The following is a 27203-nucleotide window of genomic DNA, read 5'->3' as shown; positions in this document are numbered from 1 at the left end:
TTAACAGACTGAGCCACCCAGCTGCCCCTAGCTGAGTTTTACTCCTGACTCTGAAACTGGCACATATTAGATTGTTCATAAATTATAGCTGTTGTTAGTACCTAAACTAAGAAGAATAATTTTGCCTTTCCTTGGAGGATAGAGACCCATCTCTTTTTTAGTATCTTCAGCATGTGGCACAGTGCATTCCACACACCCAAAAGGTATACAATGAGCATAAATGGCCACGGAATTGGGTTCCTACCTCATGGGCAATGCATAGACCATACAATCTTTCTAATGGGTTATTCTGTATTCAAGTCGTCATGCCATTTTGATACTTTTTCTATCTTCCTTTTCGTGCGCAAAAGAAGTTATTCTCACAGAGAAAAATATAGAGCCCACAGAATGGCAGCTGTGATGTCAAGTCTTACCGTGCTCCTATAATCCTGATGAAGAAAATATTTGGAGAAGGAGGGAAGAGCCGCTGCCCTTAAGAAGCTGACGGCTGCCAGATGGGAGGACTGCTCATGCTGTGGACTCTACAAAGCAGAACTAAAGTTGAGGGATATAAGATAAAGGGAGGTGGGGTCAGGTTTAAACAGTCAGAACTGCCTAGTACCGCAATGCCTCAAAGGTATTGAGGACTCCTCTCCTGAAGTATTGACTCCCAGACTGATGACCATTTACCAGGAATATTATAGCAGCTCTGTTTTCTACCTAACTTGAAAAATGGGGATATTAACCCCAATTTATCAGCTCACAGATGAGGGATTTGGTCCAACGAAACCTGAAGAGACTCCTTTGCTGGTTTTCAGGCATCTGTAAATCACTAGTCGCAATGGTTTTCAAACTTGACTGCAGAGTAAAATTAACTTGGGAACTTTGAAGAGTCTAGATGCTTAGGCCACATCTGCAGAGATTCTGATTTAATTGGTATGGGATAAGGCTTAAGCATTAAAGATTTTTTCAAAGCTCTCCAACTGATTCAAAGGTACAGCACTTTTGGGGCGCCTGGGTGGCGCAGTCGGTTAAGCGTCCGACTTCAGCCAGGTCACGATCTCGCGGTCCGTGAGTTCGAGCCCCGCGTCAGGCTCTGGGCTGATGGCTCAGAGCCTGGAGCCTGTTTCCGATTCTGTGTCTCCCTCTCTCTCTGCCCCTCCCCCGTTCATGCTCTGTCTCTCTCTGTCCCAAAAATAAATAAACGTTGAAAAAAAAAATTAAAAAAAAAAAAAGGTACAGCACTTTTGAGAATCGCTGAACTAGCGTGCTCAAAAATTATGATTCTGGATTGTAGTTTGGAATTTGATTTAGCCTGAGGTGTAACACTAAGCAGTTTCCTTAACTTCTCTTGGTTCCATATTCCTTATTTATCAAAAGGAGGTGGGGTGTATATACTTCTAAGGCACTGTTCTCCAAAATTTTATTATTCTAGGGCCCTTAAAAGTTTATGAATTATGAAAAGGCAACCTTAACTGCTTTCTCAAAATAGAGGGGGAGCTGTGTTCAGTGACATGGGAATTCTTTGCACTCCTTTTTGTTAGTTATAATGGCAGTCATAGACGCCCCTCAACGTGGGGATGGTTCTGCCTCTCACAGGAACGTGTGACACCAACAGTGTTCAGATGGCAAGATTCTCAGTAGTCCCCTGCTGAGGACTGGGGTCCATCCTGATTTGCACAGAAACTGCTAGAGGATAAAAAAATAGGTTTCTTTCCTCTTATCCACGATTCCAGGAGATACTTTATTGCCAGAGTAGAGTCATCTGATGGACTACTGCATGTTTTTCTTGGTCTTTTATGTGGATGGCTATTTTGTGCTCTTTTGGGCTTGCTACCTTACATTTGGTTTAGTGACTTGCTTACCAAGAATTTTCCTGACCCTAACCTGGAACTCTCAGCTTCTCTTTTAGTCTTGGTTTTACTTCTACCCAAATGAGAGCATGTGTCTCATCGTCACTCTGGTCATGTGACTACTGACTCCAGACAGGAGATGATAGACACAGCACTGCAAACTTCTTCTTTTTCCCCTAAAGAAATTTAAGGAGGACTTCCATTATGAGGTTTTCCCCAACATGTTGCTTGTGTTTCATGGAGTTTGTATTTGTTAGTCTAGTTTTATTTGCCACACAATATGCACAAAAGTAATCATAGAAATGTGAACTATCATGGGGCACAAAACATCAACGTTTTATATGGAAACTATGATTGAGTGATTTTTTTTTTTTTTTTAAGTGTGAAACTTCTTACTTCCCAAAGGAAAGGTACTTTGGAAAGATAGTCTCCTATTATTACTTTAATACTTCCTGAATTTCTAGTTTAAAAACAAATTTAAAGACCCGTTACTCTGCACACAATTCAAGATAAATCATCCAGGGGCTCCTGGGTGGCTCAGTGGGTTAAGCATCCCACTTCAGCTCAGGTCATGATCTCACAGTCCATGGGTTCAAGCCCCGCATCGGGCTCTGTGCTGACAGCTGGGAGCCTGGATCCTGCTTCAGATTCTGTGTCTCCCTCTCTCTCTGCCCCTCCCCTGCTCATGCTCTGTTTCTCTCTGTCTCAACAATAAATAAAAACATTAAAAAAGTAAATAAAAAGATAAAACACCCGGTTAAAACTCAGACAATCTTATTGGGAGAAAATTTTGGAACCTTTGGGTTACCTTGTGAAAGAGTTAAAAATGTTCTTTCTTTCTATTCTGGATATCAGATCCGGACACGTTTACTCTGGTGTTTACATAAATGCTGTCAGTGCACCATGGAAGTTGGAAAGAAGTCTTTTTATTTTTGTCAATTTTATTTTTATTTTTATTTTTTAAATTTTAAATCAGGAGGGCAACAAAGCAATAAGAAGGATCATAGGGCACCATGTTAGTGACAAATCACAGGAGGTGGTTCCAGAAAGGTTGTGAAAACTAGTTTCTCATTGCAGGAATTGGGTTGGGCCACTCCTTCGCCCCCCCTTCTCAAACACAAATATTTTCATATAATAAAAGCCTGTTTCCCTATGGTTATAACCCAGCCTCCCCTCCTCGGACACCACCATTTTAAAGGGGGTTACTGCGCGGACTTCCCCGCAGTGCATAGGTTTTCTCTCTTTCTGGGCCGCGTCTCATAGAGGTGAGGCGTCCCTTCGAGGGGCTCACGCCGGGTGAAGGGACAAGAAACACCCACTCGGATCCAACCCGGGCAGCCAGCGGCCGGAGCATGCGCTGAGAGTTTGTGCAGCTGGCCCTGGCTGCCGCCGCTGCCTCGTCCGGACTTGGCGAGGACTTGGGAGGGACAGAGGCGCTGGGAGGTGGCTTAACAGAGACTTTCCAGCAACTGCTGCCCAGGACTCTTTTTTTTTTTTTTTTTTCTTTTTCCCAGGAGGCGGCGACGGCGGCGGCGGGGGAGAGGAAGAGAAGGAAGCGTCTCCTCCTTGAGCCAATGCAGCCCTCTGGCTCTCCGGGAGGAGCGTCCCTGCCCCGATGAGCCCCCGCAGTGCGTCCGCGACCGTCCCCCGGCGGGAGTGGGGCGCGGAGCCCAGCGCCGACGGTGAGTGGCCGCACGTCTCCCGTCTCCCCAGCCGGCCGTCCCGCCAGCCCGCCGGCGGCTGTCCCCGGCGCTGTGTGCTAAACTACTTAGAGGCTGGCGGTGGGGCTCCCCCGCCGCCGGCGCTCCCCCACCCCCCGCCCGCGCCCTGCCGGGGGCGCGCGGACGCGGTGGCGGGGCGGGGGACCGCGCTCGGCTTTGTGCTGCTCCGGCGGCGCGGGGTCGCGGCCGCGGCCGGGGGAGGGGGCCGTGAGTGACTAACCCGGCGTCTGCACAGCTGCACCGGCCCTAATTCCCCCGCGCCCCTCCCCGCCCCCGCCCCCGGCTAATCCATCATTCCGGGCCGGAGCACCATTTCTCACGTTCTCCCCGAGAAACCCTAGTCGCGGGGCGGAATCCCAGCTCAGCGCCTGCCGCCCCCCCCCCCCCCCGCCCCAGTGCCCCCTGTTCACACTCGCGCGGCGGGGTGGGGTGGGGGGTGCGGAGAGATGGGGGGCCCGGGAGCTGTCCTAATGCGGGGGACGCTCGCACCCGCGGACTCGCCGGCGGCGCCGGTGACGTCTCCCGGGGGTAGTGCGGTTTCCAACCTTCGGGACGGTTCCGAGCTGAGCTGTCCCCCCCCCCCGGGAGGGGCGCGGGCTGAGGGACGTTTTCCAGAGCGTCTCATCAGAATGCAGAGGACACCGCCGCGCGTCCCCCGAGAACGGGAGTTTACTGTGTGCCTTCATTCATCCGGGAGTCAATCTTTTCTCTTCTCAGCAGGTGTTATCTGAAGCCGGTTTGGAACTTTAGGGGAGTTGAGGTTACAGTTACAACTTTAACAAATGATTTTCGATGAAGCGATGTCTCAAATGACCTAGGCTTCGGGCCGGACTCGGGACCCAGCTGAGAGCTGCAGAGGAGGGGTGGGCTGCGGGGCGGGGGGGGGGCGGGGGCGAGGAGCGCGGTGATGAGAAGTGCCCTGTTCTCCCCGCCCCCTGCAGACCGCAGCTACTTTGCCGGTGAGAGTAGGATGTGGTGAAAGGATGGGGCTTCTCCCATACGGGGCTCACAATGGCCAGAGAAGATTCCGTGAAGTGCCTGCGCTGCCTTCTCTATGCCCTCAATCTGCTCTTTTGGGTAAGTCAAACAGTTCCACTGCACCAACAGGTGGGGACGGCTGGACTCGGTCTCCTCCAGCCACCACTTAATGCGCCAAAGGGCATGGCTAAACATTAATTAATTACAGAGGATCACACCCTCTATTTTTCAGAGAAGTCCATTTTGACCTTAAAATGCCTTTGATCTAGCTGAAGTGCCATTTGTAATTAGAAAAAAGAAATCGACGCCTGGATACTGGTGGCAGTAAAATTAGTCTTGAAGTTAAGCTAGGGATATAAATAAATGCACGTGCTTGTGCTTGTAGATAAGAAAATTATGGCACACTACTTAGGGAACTGCTTGTTTTCAGGAATTTCAGATAACTGTCCAAGCCATAAATTGTTTCCTTACGTCATCCTAGCCTATAAAATCTGGTTGGCGTAAAGCAGTCTTACTATGTTTTCGTGAGAATTCATACATAGATAGCCTATCGAAAGACTGGGTAGATTTTTCTACCGGTAGAGATTCCATCCAGGCTGAAAAGGTGGTTTTCATGTAACTATTTCTAAGTTGGCAAAGTTTTAAGGAATTTTGTGTATGCTTTTGGAAAATCCCATAACCATTTAAGGAAATAAAATACATAAAATTTAACAAGCTCATGGAAATCTTTATGCTGTATGAGCTAGTGACTTTCTATGCTTTGCGCCCAGGCATAAGTTTTCATTAAGTGTTATTAATAAATCACATTATTATTTATAAAATTTATGAGGAAAATATAAAAATTAAAACTTTTAATGTTGCTTCAAGAAGTTGTCATCCTTAAGCAAGTAAATTTTTGCCAATTTTGTATTCTATTAATAACTTATATTCAAAATTTTCTGTTAGAAATTTTAATGTGTGATTTATTTATCTGGCCGACTGGCTGGCATTGACCAGCCTCCTTTCATAAGGCTAGTGCAAGTGGTCTCTAGAGGATGACATTTTGGTTTCAACTAGTCCCTACGGGTGGCTCCATTTTGAAGTGACAAATTAAGCCTTCCTTCCGTGAGTAATCTGAAAAGATATCTAAGTTGGCAACTTTTTTTTTTCTACATGAGAATTAAAAATCATTGCATAGTTAAATTCACCACTTGGGAACGTAAAATCACTAATTGATCTCATTGCAGATGTTAATTCTAAATATGTACGTTTTTTCAATGGATCATTAAATCACCTACTTAGCTATAAAGTTACTAAGATTTTGAACTTTGTGGGTTTTTTTTTAAATGTGTGGTAATTATCACTTCAATTTACTGGTTTTTCACTTTTCTACTTTATGCTTTTTAATTATAGAATCATCACACTTTTATAACTAAAAGGGAATTTAAAGATGACTTGGTTGAACTTCCTTACTTTGTGAATGAGAAAACTAAGTGTAGGTTAGTGACTGGTCAGAGGTCAGATGGCCTGATGGTGACAGTTACTGTAGCAGAACTCAGCTTTCTCGCTCCCGGAGAGTGCCTTTACGTGAATGATTACTGTGTTCTCAGTCTTGAAATTACTAGGACTTTTGTTGTTGTCCAAAGAACAATGATTTGGAAATTTTCTTAATAATCTGTATTATGTGGGAGGAGAAAAACCTCAATCATTGAACAAAAATATTGCTCTTCCGACTACTGAATTTGCTTCAAAAAACCTATTTCTTAAATTCCTCCAGGGCTCTTTCTAGCCCCCCAAAATGTAAAATGTCATGTCTTTGCTGTTATCCTGTACCTCATCCTTCTCATTTTATGTGGGTGTATTTTATTTATTTATTGAGATCCCTTCCCCCTTTCTCCAGCCCTCTTCTTCTGCCAACTTCCCCTCCAACAAAATAATCCGTGTTAACCTCTGTATCTTTTAAAATTTTGTACAAAGATGTATTTACTCATACCTGTCCGCATATACCCATTCGTGTACATTTATATGTAGATTCACAATATTTTTTTGTTAAAATGGTTTTTTTCTCATGTGGGTTCAAGTGGCAGGAGTGGGATTGCTTTGTGGGAGGATATGTGATACAGACGACAACAAAAGAGCTAATCTTTATACAGTTCTTCTTCCGTTTGCCAGTCACATTTAGTGCTTCAGTCTCCTAGCCTGTGAAATAGGAATGATAATTCCTCTTGTCTAGCGTTGTCCTGAGGATTAGAGTTAATGTACACAAGGGGTTTGAACAGTGGTGCCTAAATGTGCTGTCTATGTGGTGGCAGTAACAGTAGGTAGTAGTACTTGTGTTTGTTACCGCTGTTACTACAGTAATGATGCTCAAGTAGATTATCAGGAGGTGGAGTGCTCACTCAAAGGAACCCCCGTGGTGGTAATAGCAGCGATTGTTACTCCTGGGATTAATACTGCTACCACTACTACATTTCCTTGACCCAGAAATCCTGCCCGGGGAATTTGTTCCCTAGAAAGAAGAACACCGATACACCCCATTATATGCACACAAATATTTATTGCCATCTTGTTGGTGTTAGGGCACTTTGAAATTTTTGTCGGTTTGAAAGGTTTAAAGTGTTATTTTACTGTTGCTTTGTTTTTTTATTTCCTCTCTTCTCCAATGAGCATGAGCATCATTTTCTTTAGACACGTATATATTTCATATATGTTATATCATTTTATAATTCATATTCAGTAAGTATGTCATATTTACCATTTAGGTTTGTCTTATTGTTTGTCCATTGATTTCATTTATGCTGTTACTATACAACAGTTCAACAAATTTTTATAGGCTGTTTTAAATAAGATTTTATATACTCTTTCTTCTGTTCTTCTGTTCTTTCAAGCACCTGCCTTTCTTGTTTTAGTCAGGGTTTCTTTTTCCCAGTGGACTTTAAGCTTATTTGATACAATTAAAATTATCTGTTGGGATTTTTGTTGGAATTGTATGCGATGTATATCAACTTTGGGAGAATCGGCATTATTCTTTCAGTGCTAAAACAATGTTTGCAGATCTTGTGTTTTCTTACTGAGTCAGATGTAGTTTTCAGCCTTGTGCTGGGCACATTCCTGGGCATTCTTGCACTACTGTCTCATCTAATTCTCACAACGGCTTTGGAAAATTGTTTGTTTCTTTTTTTGGGTAGAGAGAGGTTGTTCAGAGAAGTTCAGTAACTTGCTAGTGAGTGGCAGAACAGGGACTCAAAGTTCAAACTTCTTCTCCAAGTGTGATAGAAGTTGTAGGACTGCAAATGGGGGTGAATGTATTTGCAGTGGAGAGGTAAACACCCTCAGTAGGAAGGGATAAGCTATCCAACTCCTAACAAGTCCTCCAGAGCAGCGTTTCTCACCTGCGTGTGCCTACGAATCCCCCCGGCGTCTTGTTAGAATACAGAGTCTGATTGAGTGTGGCAGGGGCTTCACGTATTGAGGAGCAAGGCTTTAGTCCTTGTGTTCAGCTCTCATTGAGATTAGAAGCAGAACAAACCAGTATAGCATATGAGCCCAACTTCTTACATCACACTTCACATCCTGAGTATGGAGAGGGGATTATTCTTGCCTCTAGTTTTGCAGGATTGAGAAACCTGCCCTCTTTACCTCTGGGCTCAAAGCTGAAGCCTTTTACTCCTCATTTTACATTTTAAATAGTCCCCCCACGCCCCACCTTCCCTATTTCTACTATGTTGCTACCATCTTTCCTTCTCTATCCAAAAGGATTTTAGGGAAAAGAAAACTAAAATCTTAACTGAGGACGTATAGAATTTTGCTTGGCTGTTCTGAGAGTTGGAAATCAGAGTGCTTTGTGTGTGTGTTTTTAAAGTACATCCTGAGTATTTTTCTAAATGTGAGGCAGAGATATGTCTAAGAGGAAACAATTCAAGATCACAAATGCACTGCTTCTCTCCATTGCCATGGATCCAGTCACTTTGATGTGTCATCTGTTGAGTGGCCCTTCCACATTCTGAAGAAGCGCAATCCCGGTATAGCTGTAGGGGAGCTGGCACACAGATATTGGACCTTCTAGGTTTGTCATGAGTGTTGTGGGTTTGTAATGGGAGAGGTCACATGGGACACGGTGCACGTGGGTGAGCTGCCCCAAGAGCTCTTTTGAAACCATGATTCACATTCTGGCCACAAAGGAGCAAGGAAATGAGCTATTTTCACTTCAGTTTTATCCCACTTTTACTATTTAAATGGCATATTATTTGAGTAAATGAAAGCTTTCCTCCATTTTAAAGACAACTTCTGTGGCTTTATGATATGAATGCTTGCCATTCATAGATGATAATTTTCTGCTATTACAACTATGGATAAATATGGTTGTCTTTGGAAGTTCTTGAAGTTGGTGAGCACTTAACATTTATCAAATATGTTTGCTTATTATTTTCTAAAAATATAATTTCCCATCTGTAGTTTTTAAGCCCCATTTCTCACTGGCAGATAAGAGCCATTGTTTTTCACCTACCATTACTAAAGATAGTAGCAACAGAGAGGAACTACTCTAGTGAACTAAGAAAAGAAACTTATAAAAGAAAACCTTAAAAGTGGACAGGGAATCCAGTTCATACTTTTGGGATATATGCATGGCAAATGAAATAACAGAAGGTTAATGTCCTGTTTCTTTTTCCTTGGCCATATGTAGTGAACCTTAGGTGTTTGACCCATGGCAGACCCTACAGAGATTCTTGGCAAGTAGACATTTGTATTCACATGGCATTTATGTAGTCATATAAAAATACAACTTTTTAAATTGTTACCCCTAACTTTATACTCTGAAAGTCCTTGAAGCTTTCTTTAATTCTAGTGACTAGGGGAGAGCTTTCCAACAAACGTTAATTCTTTTTAAAAATAAATATTAAATAAGCTTTAGTCTCAGGGACAAAGCTGGTACATGTTTTTCATACAGTGTGGCCCCAACTGAGCAAAGATGAGCCATCGCATGGTTCATAAGGACCACACTTTGGAGAGGGGTGTGGGGGATTTTTCGGGACATGTCCTTGTGGCAGAGCAGAATAGTACTGACCTTGGCCTGCCAGCCTCCAAATAATCAAGACTTGATTTAACTTCATGTTTCAGTAAATAACTATTTCAAACCTTTTTTTAAGACTAAGGCAATTAAAAAAAAATTTTAGTGTTTATTTATGTTTGAGAGAGAGAGAGAGAGACAGAGTGCAAGCAGGTGAGGGGCAGAGGGAAAGGAGACACAGAATCCGAAGCAGGCCCCAGGCTCCGAGCTGTCAGCACAGAGCCCAACGCGGAACTTGAATCCACAAACTGTGAGATTATGACCTGAGCTGAAGTTGGACACTTAACCCACCGGCTGAGCCACCCAGACGCCCCAAGACAAAGGGAATTTTAAAAGCACCTACTTCAATTCTCCATTTTCAGGATAAACAAAGGTTCCAGAAGTTTGAATTACTTGTCCAAGTTCTCTGCAGAGATAGAACTGTAACTAAATTCCCCATCTCTCTCCTGCATTCTGCTCTTTGCTACCAGATTTGACATAAAAAGTAAAGTTAAGGTAGATGGTTTTAAACATCTGTCAGCCTTAAACTTCTGCAAGAGAGCCTTGAACTGCTCTCTTAAATGAGACTATAGATTATGGATGGCAGACAGTTGAAGGAATTAGAAAGTCTGTCTTATGACTAGGCCCTTATTATTTGGTGGAAACCAAAGGCATACATTTCATAATAAGTTCAGGGACTCTGCATACATGTAAAATTCTGATTGAGAAAACAACTTGATTCAATACTTATTTTTACGTAATTAGATTTGAACAAACCCAGAATATATCTCCAGCAATAGCAAATTTCATATGTACAAGTATTTGTTGAGAGCTAGCATTTTCTAAATGTTTTTCAAGACAGAATGTGGCAAATGTCCTGCTAAGTAGTAGATCAAACATATTTTTCTAGAGTAATATTTGGGTTATTTTCTAAGCATTTTCTTCAACTACAAATGATATTTTGCAATATTGGAGAAAATGTAAGGAGCTATATGCCTAGTTACATATGATAATTATAGTGCTCCTAGGAATTTAATCATAATGAATGACAGCTGAAGAATTATTTTATTTTTATTTGGAAACCTAGTAGAAAATGCTGTTATTAGGAAGGGGTCCTGAATTGCTTGCACTATTTGTGCTTGTAGATTTAATAGCACGATTTGTATTGAGGTGACCTCATCTCCTTTTAGCTTTGTTCCTTGCTACAGCATGCACTCTATGTTGTTCACTGCTATGATTTTCTCAACCCCAGTGAGTAAAATCACTCTTCGAGAATGAAACTGTTTCCAGACATTTAATGCAGCTAGAAATAATGTCATAATAAAAAGCAGTTTTATTCTCAGAGTTGCTTGTTCGCCATAAGATAGGGCTTTGTATTGATATTATTTATTTTGACTAATGTTCTGGGCACAGCTGCAATGCTTGGGTAACTACTGTGCAAAAGAACAGTAGAGTCAAGTAGAAGCTTGTAGTTTAAAGGACGCTTGAGAACACTTAAACCAGCTTCTGACCTGATATATAAATCTTTGATCTTGTAATTCAGCAGGCATCTCTCTACTGGAAAACTTCCAGTGGTAGAAAGCTTAGTTCTTCTTGAAGCATCTCCTAATTTTGCTTAGCTCATGTAGCAAGTTGAAATTGCCTCCCTTTAGTTTAATCATTGTCGCATTCATTTCATCTAATATCTGTTGGGCCTCACTGCTGGGCCTGGTACTCTGCTGTGTGGTTGGGCTCTAGGCAGTGGTCTGTGGAATGAGATGGGTGGGTGAAAATAGGAAACAATAGATAATTGCTCTGTGAAGTCTGTCCCAGAGGGTAAGGAGGGAGTTGGGAGAACATCTTTATATGCTAGCTGTTTGAGTTGGTCTCAAAGGGTAAGGTTGAGTTGCTCTGCTGGGGAGGTTGGGAAGGCTGGGGCAGGGTGCATTGGGAGGGAACTTCATGGGCAAAGACATAGAGGCTTGGGGGGATCTGCATGGTGCATTGCTGGAGCAGTACAGGCAGCTTTTTGTATCTGAGTACAGAATGTGTGTGGGAAGGAGCAGGCAGGGAACGGATTGAAGAGATCCTTTAAAGGTGACTGAAGAGGGCCTCTGTGCCCTGCTGAAGCGTTTAAACTTGACTCTCTAGGAAAGAGTTGGGGGTAGTGGAAACCAGAGCTGGGAAGTCCCCCCTCAGGGCAGCTGTGGGAGCTGTATAAGCAGAAGAACTCAATCTGTGTTTCCTAAAGCTAACTGAAGGGTGAGTATGAGGTGGACTCTGTGAGCTGGAAAGTTCATTAGAAGGTGATTGTAATTACCTGGCAAGAGATTGAGGCCCTGAACTAGCCAGAAGTGGCAGGAAGGGGGGAGGAATTCACCAGCCGTGGTGCAGGAACTATCTGTAGGACTTGAAAATAATTAGATGGAGAACTGAGGAAGAGGGAGAGGTTCAGGCTGTCTGCCCAGTTGCCAGTTTATGTGATTGAAGCGTTGATTATACCATTTACTGAGATAGGAAACACAGTGGGAGGGACACGCAGGTTTCGAGAGGAATGGAAATGAGTACCTTCTCAGAGATGTCAAAACTGAGAATGGCCATGCAGTGCAATAGATAGCTATATCACAGAGCTTTCTTCCTCATCCGTGTGCTAGACCTTCAAATATCTGAAGATTCCATTTCTGAACTAATCTAGGCGTTGCCTTTTCTCTTAAGCTGACTGAGAAAGATTAAGAGAAAGCCCTGAGGTCAAAAGTGACTTGAGATAGTAGTAGGTAATATATATAAGAATCCTAGTCTGTCTTTTCATTGCATAAATCCTCTGTGAAGTCAGTCTTATTTTCCTAACAGTTTGTATGTGAGGAAATAGGCTTAGGAAAGATTCAGTGACACCCAAAGTCATATAACTGAAAAGGAGCACAGGTGGAATTCAAACCAAAGCTTTTTGATTCAATGGCTTCTTATAGCCATTATGGCCAAGACTATGTGCCTTAAATGGCCTCTGAGACCATGTATTCTGGTCCCTGCTTGGCTTTCCATTCTTACCACATGCCAGTTTCCCTTCCTTGAACATGTCGTGCAGCCTTCCATCCTGGGATCCTCGCTGTTCCTTCTGGCTGGAATGTACTTTCCAACTGCTCTTTCTGTAATGAACTTGTGTAATTCTCCTTCAGATCTCAGCTTTCTGAGAGAAGTCCCTTTGACTCCATGGAATAGGTCAGGCACTACAAATAGGATTCTTATAGCAACCAGTATTATTCCTTCCCAGAATTTATTACAGTTTGCAGCTACACATTTATGTCTTTGATGGGTTGATTAGGGTGTGTTCTCTTAGTAAATTTCACCGCAGAATTGAGATGATGCCTTTTCCTGCCCATCCATGTGTCTCTACCACATCACAAAGGACTTGGCCAAGAGCAGTTGATCAATATGTATTTTTGAATGGAAGAATTACTTCAAAACCCATGCACTTAACTAAATCTACCCTGTTAGAAATGTTTTGGAATATGCCACTTAAAAGATATACACATTTTTTTGTTATAAATGGAAGAATGTGTATGATGACAACCACTGATGATACACTATACCAAAATGAAGAATCTGATAATTTATTGACCCCTGAAAATTGGCTAAACAGCCAGTAAGAAATTCGAAGATGGAGAAACCAAGATCAGTTATTACTTTAAAGAATGATAAAGAGAGGAGAGAATTATTTGTAATTGCACAAGAATTTGATGTAAATAAACTATCACATTAATAGAATTTTCTGGCTCCCGTGAAACTTACAAGGTATTTAAAAGGCCACATACAAGTCAAGTAGAGGAAGAGCATGCAGCCTTAGATATAATCAAGTAGTCCATGGTGCCCTGCTAGCCCTGTGTGTTTTAATAGGTTCTATTATTATTTAGCTATGGAGAAGTCAAAAGATCAGATGACTACCACTGAAAAGATAGTTTATTATACTTACAGATCCTGAGAGAGAGAGTACATGCCTCATCACGAGGGCCAAGGGGGAAGTACTGGGGTCCATCACAAGGCAGAGAGAAAGGGACTGGGCAAGTACTTTCATTGTGGCTACATCAAGAAGAAATGGGCAAGACAAAGTAAGTAGGGTCTGGATTGGCTACTTTAACTAATTTCAGCAGCCTCTGGAGTATAGGGGCTGTCCCTGGTTGTCTGGCACCTGGACCTTGGCATGTTTATGGCAGGTGTAGAGTGGCCCAGAGTGAGAGAGAGAGCAATAAAAGAGGTGTTTGGGGTGTGGGGTCTGGAATGGTTGGTTTTTATTTGAAAATGACAAGTGTGAACCTGGGAGAAGACCTCTTCTCAAGGGTGGTGGAGGGCAGGAGGCCAAGGCAGGGTGGCTCAGGCACATTATCAGTTTGTTCCGACCAAGGTGTGTCTGGCTTGAACATGTAGAACAGATGTTAAAGCATCAAATTCACAGAAGCTAGAAGCATGATTAATAAACTGTGGCTGACCCACGGGCTAACTTTTATTAGTTTTTACTTTTACAGTATTTTTATTCCTAACAGAAAAGAGGATAGTAATAACTAGCCTCATTCTTTGCTGAGCTGTGGTCCCAGGATTCATAATCTGTTTTAGGCCATGACTCCTGAGACTCTATTCCCCAAAGGATATAGTTAAGACATTCAGACTTAGCCTGTCAAGTACAGACTGACCCCCATGTTATCCCTCCCTTTAAAAAAAAAGATCCCTGCATGCTGTGCAGGCTAGTCTCCTCACTGTGGAAATAGATACATTCATTTTTAAAATGTTTATTTATTTTTGAGAGAGAGAGAGAGAGAGTGTGAGCGCACACATGTGCACACGCACCAGTAAGGAAGGGGCAGAGAGAGAGAAGGAGACAGAGAATCTGAAGCAGCCTCGGGCTGGAACTCAAGAACCGTGAGATCATGACCTGAGCCTATTGGACGCTGAACCCACTGAGCCACCCGGGTGCCCTGATATGGTCGTTTCTAAATTTGGAAGGCAGTTGGTGACTAAGCCTTAAGTTCCAAAGACCAATGGCCTGAATTTGAATCTTGGTTCTGCCACTGAGAACCTGTAAGACCTTGAACAGATTACTTCATTTTTCTGTGCTTCATGGTACTCTTTATAGTCTTTATTATCTGGTTTATCTGTTTATTCCTTGTGTCCCACAAGAAGCTTCACAAAGGCTGGGATCTCGCATCTCTTATTTATTGTGGGGTCTCTAAATCTAGCACAAATAGTATGAGGCAGATAGTAGGTATTGAGTCAGTGTTCAGTCCCTGAATGTATTCAGTCACTTCAGTATTCAGTCACTGAATGAAGAATGAGCGAATTCACTACGTGATTTTCCGAACAGGTAGCCATACTTCCCTGTACCAGAGGTCATAGAGCTCTACATGTTCTGTTTGCCTTTGAGCCTTTATCCAGAAAGCATTTTCATGACCACTGCTTGACTCAGTCAGTACAGACTCATTCCTGTCTTGTATATTCATTATTTAATGAATTTAAAGCTAAATCTGTGATGCATAATGGTAATCGATGTTCACTAAGATGACAGAAATTATTAAAAATCAAATTAAGGTAATTTTCACTATATGGTGCTTAAGAACATAAGTAGAAGGCACACTTTAGAAAAATAAATCCATCTAAATAGGAGAGGGTTAGGGGTTAACCTTCAACTTTTTGAAAAGTTGAAGACTTTTCCTAGGAAGACTCGTTTTGAACATGTTCTATATAGTTACTTTAAAAAAAACCTGTGGACAATTTAAAATATAGACAAAAGTCAAAAACACAATATAAGTAATCCTTAATTACCTATTACCCACTTGTCAACATAATCTCCACTTCCCAACTAAATCCTATGCATTATGATTATTTATTTAACTATTCAGCATATATCTCTAAAAGATAAGGATCCTTTAAAAAAATCTTCATACCACTGTCATATCTAAAACAATAATTTCTTAACATTTTCAAATATCCAGTCAGTGAAAATATCCCCAGCCATCTCATGGATGTCTCTCTGTGATTGTTTTGTTTGAATCAGGATCAGGTCAACATATTGCATTGGGTAATCCCTTAAATTTCTTTTAATTTATAATAGTTTCTCCTTCCTTCTTTTTTTCCACTTGGCCAGTTTTTTTTAATTGAAGAAATTGGATCATTTGTCCTGTGAAATTTCTCATATTCTCAATTTTGCTGATTGCATCCCCATGGTGGTGTTTAACAAATTTAAATCTAGTCCCTGTATTTCCTATAAACTGATAATTAGAGGTGGAGGCTGGGTTAGATTCAGGTTGACTTTTCGGTAAAAATACTTCAAAGTCATCTCTGTGTGCTTCCAATTGTATCACGTTGGGGGACACATTGTCTTTTCTTTATGACACTAAAACTAAGCAGTGGGGTATGGCATTTTTTTCTTCCACTTGGTTTCTTCTTTCTAGAAGCTAGCCTTTCACGTGTCACAGTTTGCACTCCTAACTACATATTAGAACATTTGTGGAACCTTACACATTTCTCGTGCCTCCGCCCCACTTTCAAGAATTTTTCCAGGGTGGTTCTGGGCTCAGTACTTTTTTTTTTTTTTAAGAGTCTTAAGTGATTTTGATGTACAGACAGGACTGAGAACTACTAACCTGATAATTTGGGCAGTTGCTGAGGATCTTTGCCTAGAGATCCATTATTTCAGTGAGGTTGTTAAATAGTGATACTCTATTATGCTTTCTGCATGTATTAGCAGAAATTCTTCTATAAGAACTTTCATGAAGTCTTCAGTTCTTTCCTTTGTACAGGAAAGGTAGGATAAATGTTTAATTCTTACCAGTTTTCTGAATAATGAGTATCCACCATCCTTACAAAGGTGACAGGTGAGTTTTAAGTATTATATGAATTCATAGATTTTAGCATGTGATATTTCAAAGCATTGCATTTATCTTTATCATTATCATTATCATTATCATTATCATTATCATTATTATTATTATTATTATTATTTTGGTGTTCCAATTGTTCGACTTTAGCTAACGGAAGCCCTTTCAAGTTAGCTCCTGTGACTTTCTTGGCAATATCGGTCATATGGATTTCATTGCTTCCTTGCTATTGCATATGACGTGTTTTAGGCTCATCTTGTACATCTGATAGTTTAGTCATTCAGTGGCCTCTTTATCCTGCCTGTGCAAATCCTGTCTTGAACCCAGAATCAGCCATGTAGGGAAAAAAGCATAATGGTTATGTAACAAAAAATCCTTAATTTTTAAAATTGTTAATCTTGCAGAGAATGTTGCATAAGTCCTTGGTAACCAATTTGGTTTTTTTTTCTTTCCAGTTAATGTCCATCAGTGTGTTGGCAGTTTCTGCTTGGATGAGGGACTACCTAAATAATGTTCTGACGTTAACTGCAGAAACAAGGTAAGCTTTATAATTAATGATTGATTTCTTTCATCAGGTTTTCTTAGACCCTAGTTTCTAAGTAACTTTGCCCCTGTTTAGACGGTAGTACTCTTCCACAATCAATAAACTTTGTTACATCTTCTAGCATTCTCATTAAGGTATGCCACTTGTCCCAGAGAAAACTTCTGGGTATGCTAATATCAGTTTGCTGTCCTCTGGAGAGTGGGTCAGCTGTGTCACATTTGCATGAAAAGGACAGCGTAGCTATTTTTCTGTAGGAAAATCACTGCCAACACCTTCCTACCTTCATATCCCTCAGCTAAGGAAAACCAAACTCAGCATTGCCATTGTCTTCTCAAATTTCAAAAGGTTGATCCAGTAACATCACAAAAAGCAAGTTACTTAACCTCTCCCAGTCTCCATTTCTTCATCTCTGAATGGGGACTGTTGCGTATACCACTCTGAAATGTCAGAAGGATTAACTGAGATAGATTTTGTGAAGTCCTAAACAAAGTGGAGCTTAGTATACAGTAATGTCTAATTTTTTGTTATTATTACTCTTACTAGTATGGTTCTAGTTAATGATTTTTTTCATAGCAATAAAGTTTTCTAGCAAAAATCATCTTCCTTCCTCTTTCTTTTAATATAGATTAATTTCCTTTTACATAGCAGTGTTTCACATTGGGGGGAAAGATTAGTTGCTGAGCAGAGAAAGTGCTGCATGTGGATTTCCAGATCAGAGAAGAGGAGGGAGATTCTTCTCAGTGGGGCCTGTGTGTTTTCCTCAGGCTAAAGCTTCAGAGCAAATAATAGATTGACTTCTTATTGGGGACCTCTTTTTTTTTTTTTTAAGTAGGCTTCATGCCCACTATAGAACCGAGCGCAAGACTTGAACTCATTACCCTGAGATCAAGACCTGAGCTGAGATCAAGAGTCAGATGCTTAACTGACTGAGCCAACCAAGTGCCCCTGGGGACCCCTATCTTATGTTTTAAATGAGTGGAGGTAGAAGTGCTACCACTTGTATAAAAAACTAAACAAAACATAACAAAAATAAGACAAGCAAGCAAGTCAGTGGTAGTGCAGTGATTTTGAAAATAACGATACAGTCATCAGCTTTGAGACATGATGATTTAAAGGATTATTAACACGAATCTCAGTTGTGTCTTGTACTATGTCTTGGGTGCATTTTGGTTCTATTTTATGTATAACGTGGCATTATTGTTCTTCTTTCAGGGTAGAGGAGGCTGTCATCTTGACTTATTTTCCTGTGGTTCATCCAGTCATGATTGCTGTTTGCTGTTTCCTTATCATTGTGGGGATGTTAGGATACTGTGGAACAGTGAAAAGAAATCTGTTACTTCTTGCATGGGTATGGTGTTTATATCTTCTCTTTATTATGGGTAAAAAGACCAACCAGGACTGCATTATTTTTTCATCAGTGTACAAGATTACGTGCTTAGGGAACCGTGACAGCAGTACTCTAATCTGTGGTAATTGTTTAACATCCTGTGAGAAAGGAAGCGTTCTTTCCATGGGGGATGACTTCAGCACAAGTATTTGTTGTCCTCAAATGATGAGGTATGGAAATATGGATGCTATTTAATTATTTCACTCAGGCTAGGTGTTGACATTTTCATTTGAAAGTACGAGTTTTTTTCTTGTGTCATGAGCCTTATTACCACCCAAACAGGCTCCTTGGGACTAGAATGAAGAAGACATGACAAAACTTTGTTTCTCTCTCTCTTCCTTTTTTAAAAACAAACCTGTCAAAAAACCTATGTGGAAATTCAGGTGATGAAGTAGCAGACAGATATTAAAATCCCAGCACCGCCTTTACAGAGGTTAGTGGATAAAAATGAGTCTTCGTTTCCATAATCTTAGTGGCTTTTGTTTTGTTTTGTTTTGATTCTGAAAGAGTTGGACTAGGCGACTTCTCAAATTCCCTTCAGCACGCAAAATCTATGATTCTAAAATCTATGATTAAACTTTTAATTCAAAAAATTTGTCAACTCTCTTTTAACATTAAAAATTTGAGTCAGTTTCAACTATAGCATATATATATATACACACACACACACATATATATATATATATACACACACACATATATATATATATATACACACACACATACACACACACACACACACAGCTTTTTTTTGAAGCACGCTGCATGTATAAAATATTGCTTGTTAGTGGCACTAGGTAGTGAGGCTGCTAACATGTAATTGCAGACATCTCAGATTTTGGAAGAATTAACTGATTGGATATATGCCCTTCTTTGCAGTAGGATTCAGTATTAGCTGTGCATTAATTTCTTGTAGGGAACTTAAAAAAAAGTTTTAATGGTGTGTTGCTACGCCAAATACCTGAGGAGAAAAAAGTCCTGATTTGTAGCATTTGAAGATCTCCATGGGTTGAATACTTGCAGCATCGTGGATTTCAGGCCACCAGAGTGGTGTCCCTGAATGCAGAGAGGGGAGAGATGAGCACAAGTGGCTGTCAGGAGCCACTCCCGCACGCCAGGGCTCGACCGGATCCCATCCCAAGCCAATTAAAACAGAATCTTAGTGCAAAACTGAACTAAAGCTTTGAATTTCACAGGAACAACCTGTGTTAATGTATTAGATAACTCTTGGCTTCATGGATTCTTCAGGTCCATGATTGGAAAACAGAAAATGCTGCAGAAAATAAATTACACTCAGAGAAGGGAAACATGCCCATTACCTTACTTTTCTCCCCTTTCGTATATAGTGAGGAGAATGGTAGAAGGGTTTGGAATCTTACTTTGTCATTTAAGACGTTTGGACAATAGTTTAAACATAAATTCAAGGACTTACTTTATATGAAACCCATAGCTTAAAGGACGAAGGAGGTATTTTGAACATAAAAAAAAAATCTCAGAATCCTTTTTTAAAACCACAATCTTAGAATGATGTCCCATTACACAACAATTTAAGAATGACTAGTCTTCCCCCTGTCTCCAACTTGTGTGACTCTGGGTGGTCCCTGGACTGTGTGTTTGGGGAGGGTGGGATAGCATATTTCATGGAACCTCAAAGACTTTTAGGAACCCATTTTGAAAACCATTTATGCATTCCATTAGGCTGTTTGAGTGCTCATAAAGCAAGTTGACAAAGAACTAAGTAATTTGGTCGCTACTTGAGGCAGGATGAGTCACAGAGAATTGTGATGAGAGGCTGGAAAGAACCTTATGATGCAAAGGTGACACGGAGGACTGGAATCATAATAATGACAAAGATGCTGATGTTAAAGTAGTTAACATTTCTCAGGTGCTTACAGATGTTGTAGAGGTTTATGTGAATTTTTTTTACATGAAGAGTTTTACATGAATTAATCAATGTCGTCCTCTCCACAATTCTAATGAAATGGATACTGTTATTTCTATAATATGGATGAGGAAATGAGGCACAGATTGGCTGATTTGTCTAGGTTTGCATGGCTAGTAAATGGAGAATCTGCTATATTCAGACCATAGCTGTCCAGTACGACATATATGTGACAACTTCACTATATTACTCTGCTGCCTTTTCCTAAGTGCTTATAAATGTTTCTCACATTCTATAAAATACTTTTTCTATGATCTTTCACTTCTTCAACTTGACAACAATCGTCTAAGGTAGAGAATTATAAATGAGGTTCAGAGTCCAAAGTCATTCAACAATAATGGCTGTTGCTTTGATTCAAACCTCAATATTTCTGGCTGCCAAGCCCATTCTCATTGGGTCTTTACCGATGTCTCTAGTAGATGTGTCTCAACCTTTGAAGCCCGGCACATTTACCTTATTATAAATTTCCTTGTTTTATAACCAGCCCAAACTACCAGACTACAAACAGCTTGATAATATGAACTGTTCACTTTGCCTATAGCTTCAGTAAATGTTTATCAAATTGAATAATGGACAGGACATTAGAACAGCGCAAGTAGGAGCGGTCAACACCTCAGAAGGAAGATGGAACCAGGAAGACAATGAGGAGAGTGAGATTTTAAAGGAGGAGTCTGACCCACTAAACTGTAATGATGCTGGAATTGAATCAAAGCAGATCTTCATTTGGGGGCAGCAAATAAACTGCCATCCTCGCCACCTTATCTTTGGATGTTATTTGAACATCGGGGTTGATTCCAAGCAGGTTTATTGCTTAAACTTATATTGTGAAATTGTTAAAACACCATATAAAATGATCATCTTTAAAAAACAATAATTAAATAAGATAAAATAAAGAAGGAGCCTATTAGATAGGATTCTACTACAAGGGGAATGGCTTCTTAAAGGAGGGGAGGGGTACTAATGCAGAATAGGACAGGATGTTAGGTCTTTGGCAAATATTTGCAAGGCAACTCTCATGTTTTCTTCCTTTGTGCCCTTTAGCTTTTTATCCTAATTAGTATTTAAAGAAGTTGAATGCATTCAACCCAACTCATTCATTTCCCTGTATTCAAAATCTTGTTTCACTTTTAAGAACTGTAAATGAGATTAGTAGGAAGAGGCTTTTTATTTTTATTTATTTATTATTTATTTATTTTAAGACAACCAGTATCTCTGAGAGCTGCCATATCTTTTGAATGATTATCAAAAGAGAAACAAAAAAACAAAAAACAAAAAGAGCTGGCAACTGGGCTACGGTGCTGTTAAGCAAAAGTCAGAATGCCATTACTTATCAGACTGATCAAGAAAAAATGGGAGACTCTCAAAACAGGTCTTTATAACCAACCTGCCCTCTCCTTACACCACCCCCCTAAAATACCAACAACTGGGCAGGCTAAGAGGCCACCCATAGGAAAACATTTCTGGTGAACTTTAGTCATGAATTTCACCCTTCTATTGAGTTATAGATACAAGTTGTTAAAATACCCTAATTTAGGGTTCCTATATAAAGTGTAGGGCAGCTAAGTAAATTTGGATTTCAGATAAGCAACAAATAATATTTTAGTATAAGTATGTCCCATGCAATATTTGGGATATACATCCACAAAGCATTATTCATTGTTTATCTGGAAGTCAGATTTAAATGGGCATCCTGTAATTTCATTTGCTAAATCTGGCAACCCTACTCTAACTAGATTTGTTCTTAATACATGTGAGATTGTCATAGAACAGAAACTTTTATATCTTTGTAAGAATATATTTTGTATATTTATAAAAATAACTAAATTCTAATTATGTTAGGAAAACAAACCAAAAACGACTAGGAAAATAAACTTGCATATGCCATGACTTTCAAAGTGATTTTAGTAACAGAAATTCCTTCTCGTTTTTAAAGAGAAATTGCAGCTACATGGAAATTGGTTTTAAGCCTTAGATGGGTACTCCCAAGGCTTTTAGTTGTAGACTAAATGAAATTCATTTGTTATTGCAATTCTACCTTGCTATTAACACAGGCATTAGGAAAGCCGTGGCCGCTCAGGGGAATGTAAACAGATTGAGCGGACATGTTTACAGTATCGACAACAGCTGAATGTCACCATCAGGAGATCGTCACTTGTCAGAGCATGATGCTAATATACATCCAAACACCAGCAAATCACAAGTAGTCAGGCACTGGTCAGAACTGAAGTTGGATGCACCTAACTAGTTCAAGACCAAGTACCTTGTGTTTCAAATGGAAGGTTTTCTTTTTTTTTTTTTTCCATTTTTATTACTCCAGAGAATTTGCATAAAGCTAGTGATTATATGGAAGCGCTTGTAAAGCTTTCTTAAAATATACAGTGATTGAACCGGATTTTTAATGATGCCCTTAATGGAAATCAAGTAAATTTCAATGGCCACAAGGTCATTAACCATCCTTGAGTATTTTGTTGGTTGAAATCATAATGCAAAACCAGAATATCTTAAATGGTAATTTTCTACACTCTCTGTTTAAGGCCTGCTTTCAAGCAGTTATAAATTTTATAATTATATAGCTAGTCATAAGCCATTAAGTTAAAATTAAACTATTGAGTTAAATATCTTTATTATTTTCTGTTTATGATTTTGGTTGGTAGCCTAGCATCTATGTTTCTCAATTAAGGTCCATCATATTATTGACCACATATTCAGCATCTGCCCAGTGTTTTACTTTGTTTCCTCAGAAAATACAGCAACTTTTTGTGGTTTGATTTATTGTACAGATGAGGGAAGGAAGGGTGCCCAAAGATTCAGGGCTGCTAGTTGCCATCATTAGCCTTCAGATAGAGTCCTTGCTCAAGCCCATGCAGGGTTCACTAACTACACCACACTACTGTTAAAATACATTAATTAATTATTGGCATTATTTCTCTAAGACTTAAATATGCTTCATTTATAATTCCAAGGCATTCAGTGGTCATTTAGCCTTTAAAAATATAATCTTTTAATACCCTTATCATAAAAATTCTACCATAGTTCCCTCTTCTTTTATCACAGAATCCAGCCATTTATCCTTTCCTCTCTCCTCCTTTCCTTCCCACTCCCTGTTTCTTTCCTTTTTCCCTCTTTAGACAGATGTCCTTTGACCAGCGTGTGGTAGACACTTGAGATACAAAGATGAAAGGGGGGAATAGAAAGAAAATAACAAAATTTAATACAATATTAAAGTTAGAAGTAAATAAGTGTGGGAACACAGAATAAGGAGCGACTGGAGACTTATGACAGGTTTCGAAGGAGGGTCTTTATTTGAGCTATTGAAAAGATATTGAATGCATCAGAGTTTTCTGGTGGAGAAGGGGAGGGAGGGGCTCTGGAACAACATGAAAAGTGTGCAAAGACACAGAGGAACAACTTAGAAATTTTGTGTGGCTGTAGTGTCACTGCACTGAGAAAAACACATGAAGTAGCCCAGTTGTGAAGGTCTTTGTAGGAGAGAGTCTGATGTCCCTTGGGCTATGAAGAGCCAGTGGATTTTTCTAGTACTTAGGGTTGGAGGCATTGGGAAGCCCCGTTAGTGATCACACAGTAGTCTTCAAAGCCATGGCTGGGGTCAGAACCAAGACTTTGGGGATGGAAGGTGGATGAATTCAGTAGACCTTGCTGAAGTGGAATTATGAATAAAGAATTGTACATGACAGTACAATTTGTATTACTTGACATCAGGAAATGAGGTATTATTCTACATTGATGCACTTTTCAACGTTTATTTATTTTTGGGACAGAGAGAGACAGAGCATGAACGGGGGAGGGGCAGAGAGAGAGGGAGACACAGAATCGGAAACAGGCTCCAGGCTCCGAGCCATCAGCCCAGAGCCTGACGCGGGGCTCGAACTCACGGACCGCGAGATCGTGACCTGGCTGAAGTCGGACGCTTAACCGACTGCGCCACCCAGGCGCCCCCTGATGCACTTTTCATATGATCAAAACACATCTCTGCAATACAGGCATATTATTGTGACTTTTCAACTAGAACTCTTTAAAAGCTATAGTTTTCAAACTTAGTTGTTAAACTCACAAAGGGTCTCAGGTCTTTGGAGGAAACTGAAGATGACGTAGGCATTTCTGGATTCAGAGGCTCTCAGTTTGCACAACTTGCTTTTGTATGCACAAAAGCCCAGCACAGAGTTCCGTGACCTCTTCTGTTTCTTAAGTCATGTTGGTTTGACTACCTCTGATTATGCCCCAGAAAAGCACATAAGCAGATGTTTTTAAAAGTAAATGTGTCCAAGACAGGGGCTTGGGACAATTGTGTGATATTCATGCCCTTAGTGTTGGGTCTTTGTGACGGGATTTTGAGCGCTCATTGGACTTTCTGCTTACTTTGGGGTTTGAAGTGTGAATAGTTTTTATATTTCTGACCTTTGCATAATTTAGGTGTACTCTATCATAGTAAACATTTTAAGCTTTATTGTGTGTTGTTTCTTAATATATACGATGAGATAGCTTTGGCTAAATATAAGCCATGTAAATCTATATCCATTAATTTGGTGAACGTCTTTAGTCTGCGTAGCATTTAAAGCCAGGTATTTCTCTGCCAGCATGTTCCATTGAAAGGTTCGTTCCAGCTGTGAATGCTGGTTACCGGTTCAGCAAATGCTCCCTTGAGGTCAGTTCAGCAATTGTGCTGTGGTTTTGCTTTGTCCTCTGCTTCCACATTGTCAGTCTGTTGGCTTCCTTTGGCAAATGTAAAACAGTAGGCATTTTTGTAAAATCATATAGCTGTAAGACTGACTCAGGAATCAGTGTCCCTAGAATACAGAGTTCAAGCAAGAGGGCAAATGACACACGTAAAAGGTGAGAGAATTAAGTCATTTCAGCCATTGAGGAAATAGCTTTCAGATAAACTTTTTAGAAAATGATGATTAGTATTTACTCTCAATGCAGTGTCTCATGAAGTTAATGATGAAATAATAGCTTATTAATTAAAGTTAAGTTTTTTCCCATGAAATTTCATAAATTCAAAACCCTTTGTGATCCATAGAATTTTCCCTTTTTTCAGATAAAGGGTGATAACGGGTCCTGGTTATGTGCTCAGATTAAGATGAATCTTCTCAGTTCACATGACAAACACTGCTTTAAATTTTGTTTGAAATGTATAAGCATTGTTATATCACTATTTCTGTTGAGCAATATCTTTGGGTTATTCTAAAATAAATGGTTATCCCTGAATTTTCTTTAGATTACCATTCTTTTAGTTTTAGAACTTTAAAATTTTGAAACTACACATTTCATCAAAGTGATCACAGCTATGAAGACATTGTAGAAATATTGTCCTTAAGAAGATAGCATTTATGAAATGATATTTGCCAGTGTAACAGTTACTTCTCATTAAGTACAAAGATGATTTTTTTCAGCGTCTCTTTGAGGAAACTAGCATTGAAAATATTTTTGGATTTCATGTTCTGTGCAGGCTTTACAAACTGAGTCGAAGGCATGGGCTGACGTTTGTCTTTTATAATTAGAATATTTTAATTCTGTACGTTTTCCCTTGTGTTATTAAAGTACTTTTCTAAAAGAGCTCTAAGGAACAATAACCTTGTTCTGTTGAGACCGTTTAATACACGTTTAATACACGGACAGGAAAAGGAGATGATGGGAGAATCGGGGGCAGAGGTGGGAGGTGGCTTACAGAAAGGTCCTTGCTGGGGGGGAAGGTACTCTGGAGGAACTGAAAGGCTGGTGGACAGAGCAATTGTAGTAAAACATTTGGAAGCTCCTGGTGTGTGTGGAGAAGGGCATGTGTCAGACATATGGGAAATATGGGCCAGATATGCAGGGTAGAGAGGTGGCTCTGTGAGCTTTCAAGCCACATTATGGAGAGTCTTGAATGTTGTGTGTGCTTACTCTGCAGTTGGAAGTTCTGTGAGCCTAAGAGTCATGTGATCTATCTTTTGCAGTGTCCTTTCCTGCTTGCCCTGGGCTTTCTGCTCATTTACCCGGGAGAAAATAGTACCTGGTTTTGCCACTCTGGGATAAGGGGGCTTCACATTTTTTAATGATGAGCCTTCTTTAATGATACAAGAGAGAATGGAAGACAAACTTTATTCTAACAATGTGCCTTTACTGATGAAGAAATGAAGGTACTGAGGTGGGGAAGTCTAATGTCTTAGAATTTTCTTTTCAGATGTACATTATAAAAAAAATTCTGTGAATCTGGGTGTGTTTAGTTCAGGTGTCACAGCAAAAATATGGTTATCAGGTTAAAGCAGTAACCAGGAAACTGGGTGCAGGGCTAAGGTGTTCTTAGGGAGACAAGCCAGGTTCAAGGACTCTTGTGGAAGGGTCAGAACAGTAGTTCTTTGAAGTGCTGCAGCAATTTTCCAGCCTCAGGGGGAAAAAAAAACAGTTCCATAAATAACTAACTGGTGTCAGAGGATTGTTGTAGAACTGCTTAACTTGTTGGAGAATAAACTTTCCAAGCGTGTTAGAAGCATTTACCCATAGATAATGGATATACTCCATTCAAATGATTGTTGGTCTGTTGATAAAAGCAGGTCTTGGAGGATTTCTACTTTTCAACATTGGTGTAGCTCAAATATTTGTTGTGACAAGGGTGCATTTCTTTAAAATAGTTCTGTAATTCATGCTGTTTAAATTTTTTTTTTTAACGTTTATTTTTGAGACAGAGAGAGACAGAGCATGAATGGGGGGAGGGTCAGAGAGAGAGGGAGACACAGAATCTGAAACAGGCTCCAGGCTCTGAGCCATCAGCACAGAGCCTGATGTGGGGCTCGAACTCACGGACCGCGAGATCACGACCTGAGCCGAAGTCGGATGCTTAACCGACTGAGCCACCCAGGCGCCCCTCATGCTGTTTAATTTACACGATTCCTTCTATCACTTAGGCTGAAATATTGATGTTTGAACAACTTTG

At 40.3% G+C, this 27203-nt stretch overlaps 1 protein-coding gene across 1 annotated transcript in view; it reads left to right on the top strand.

Annotated features, from left to right (window-relative positions):
- The first annotated feature begins 3357 nt into the window (after positions 1–3357).
- The window catches only part of TSPAN12 (tetraspanin 12), a 64617-nt gene continuing 40771 nt past the window's right edge, over positions 3358–27203 (top strand). Inside the window, exons 1-4 of the mRNA XM_047095812.1 lie at positions 3358–3514; positions 4495–4630; positions 16855–16937; positions 18156–18291. Of these exons, the coding sequence (XP_046951768.1) occupies positions 4565–4630; positions 16855–16937; positions 18156–18291 (285 nt within the window). The 5' untranslated portion in view covers positions 3358–3514; positions 4495–4564. The remainder of the gene's footprint in view (positions 3515–4494; positions 4631–16854; positions 16938–18155; positions 18292–27203) is intronic.

This window comes from Lynx rufus, unplaced genomic scaffold (assembly GCF_022079265.1).
Source record: "Lynx rufus isolate CCGP_SWC_20201006 ecotype Redwood Valley unplaced genomic scaffold, mLynRuf1.p SCAF_4, whole genome shotgun sequence".
NCBI lineage: Eukaryota > Metazoa > Chordata > Mammalia > Carnivora > Felidae > Lynx > Lynx rufus.
This window is presented reverse-complemented; position numbering and strand designations above follow the sequence as displayed.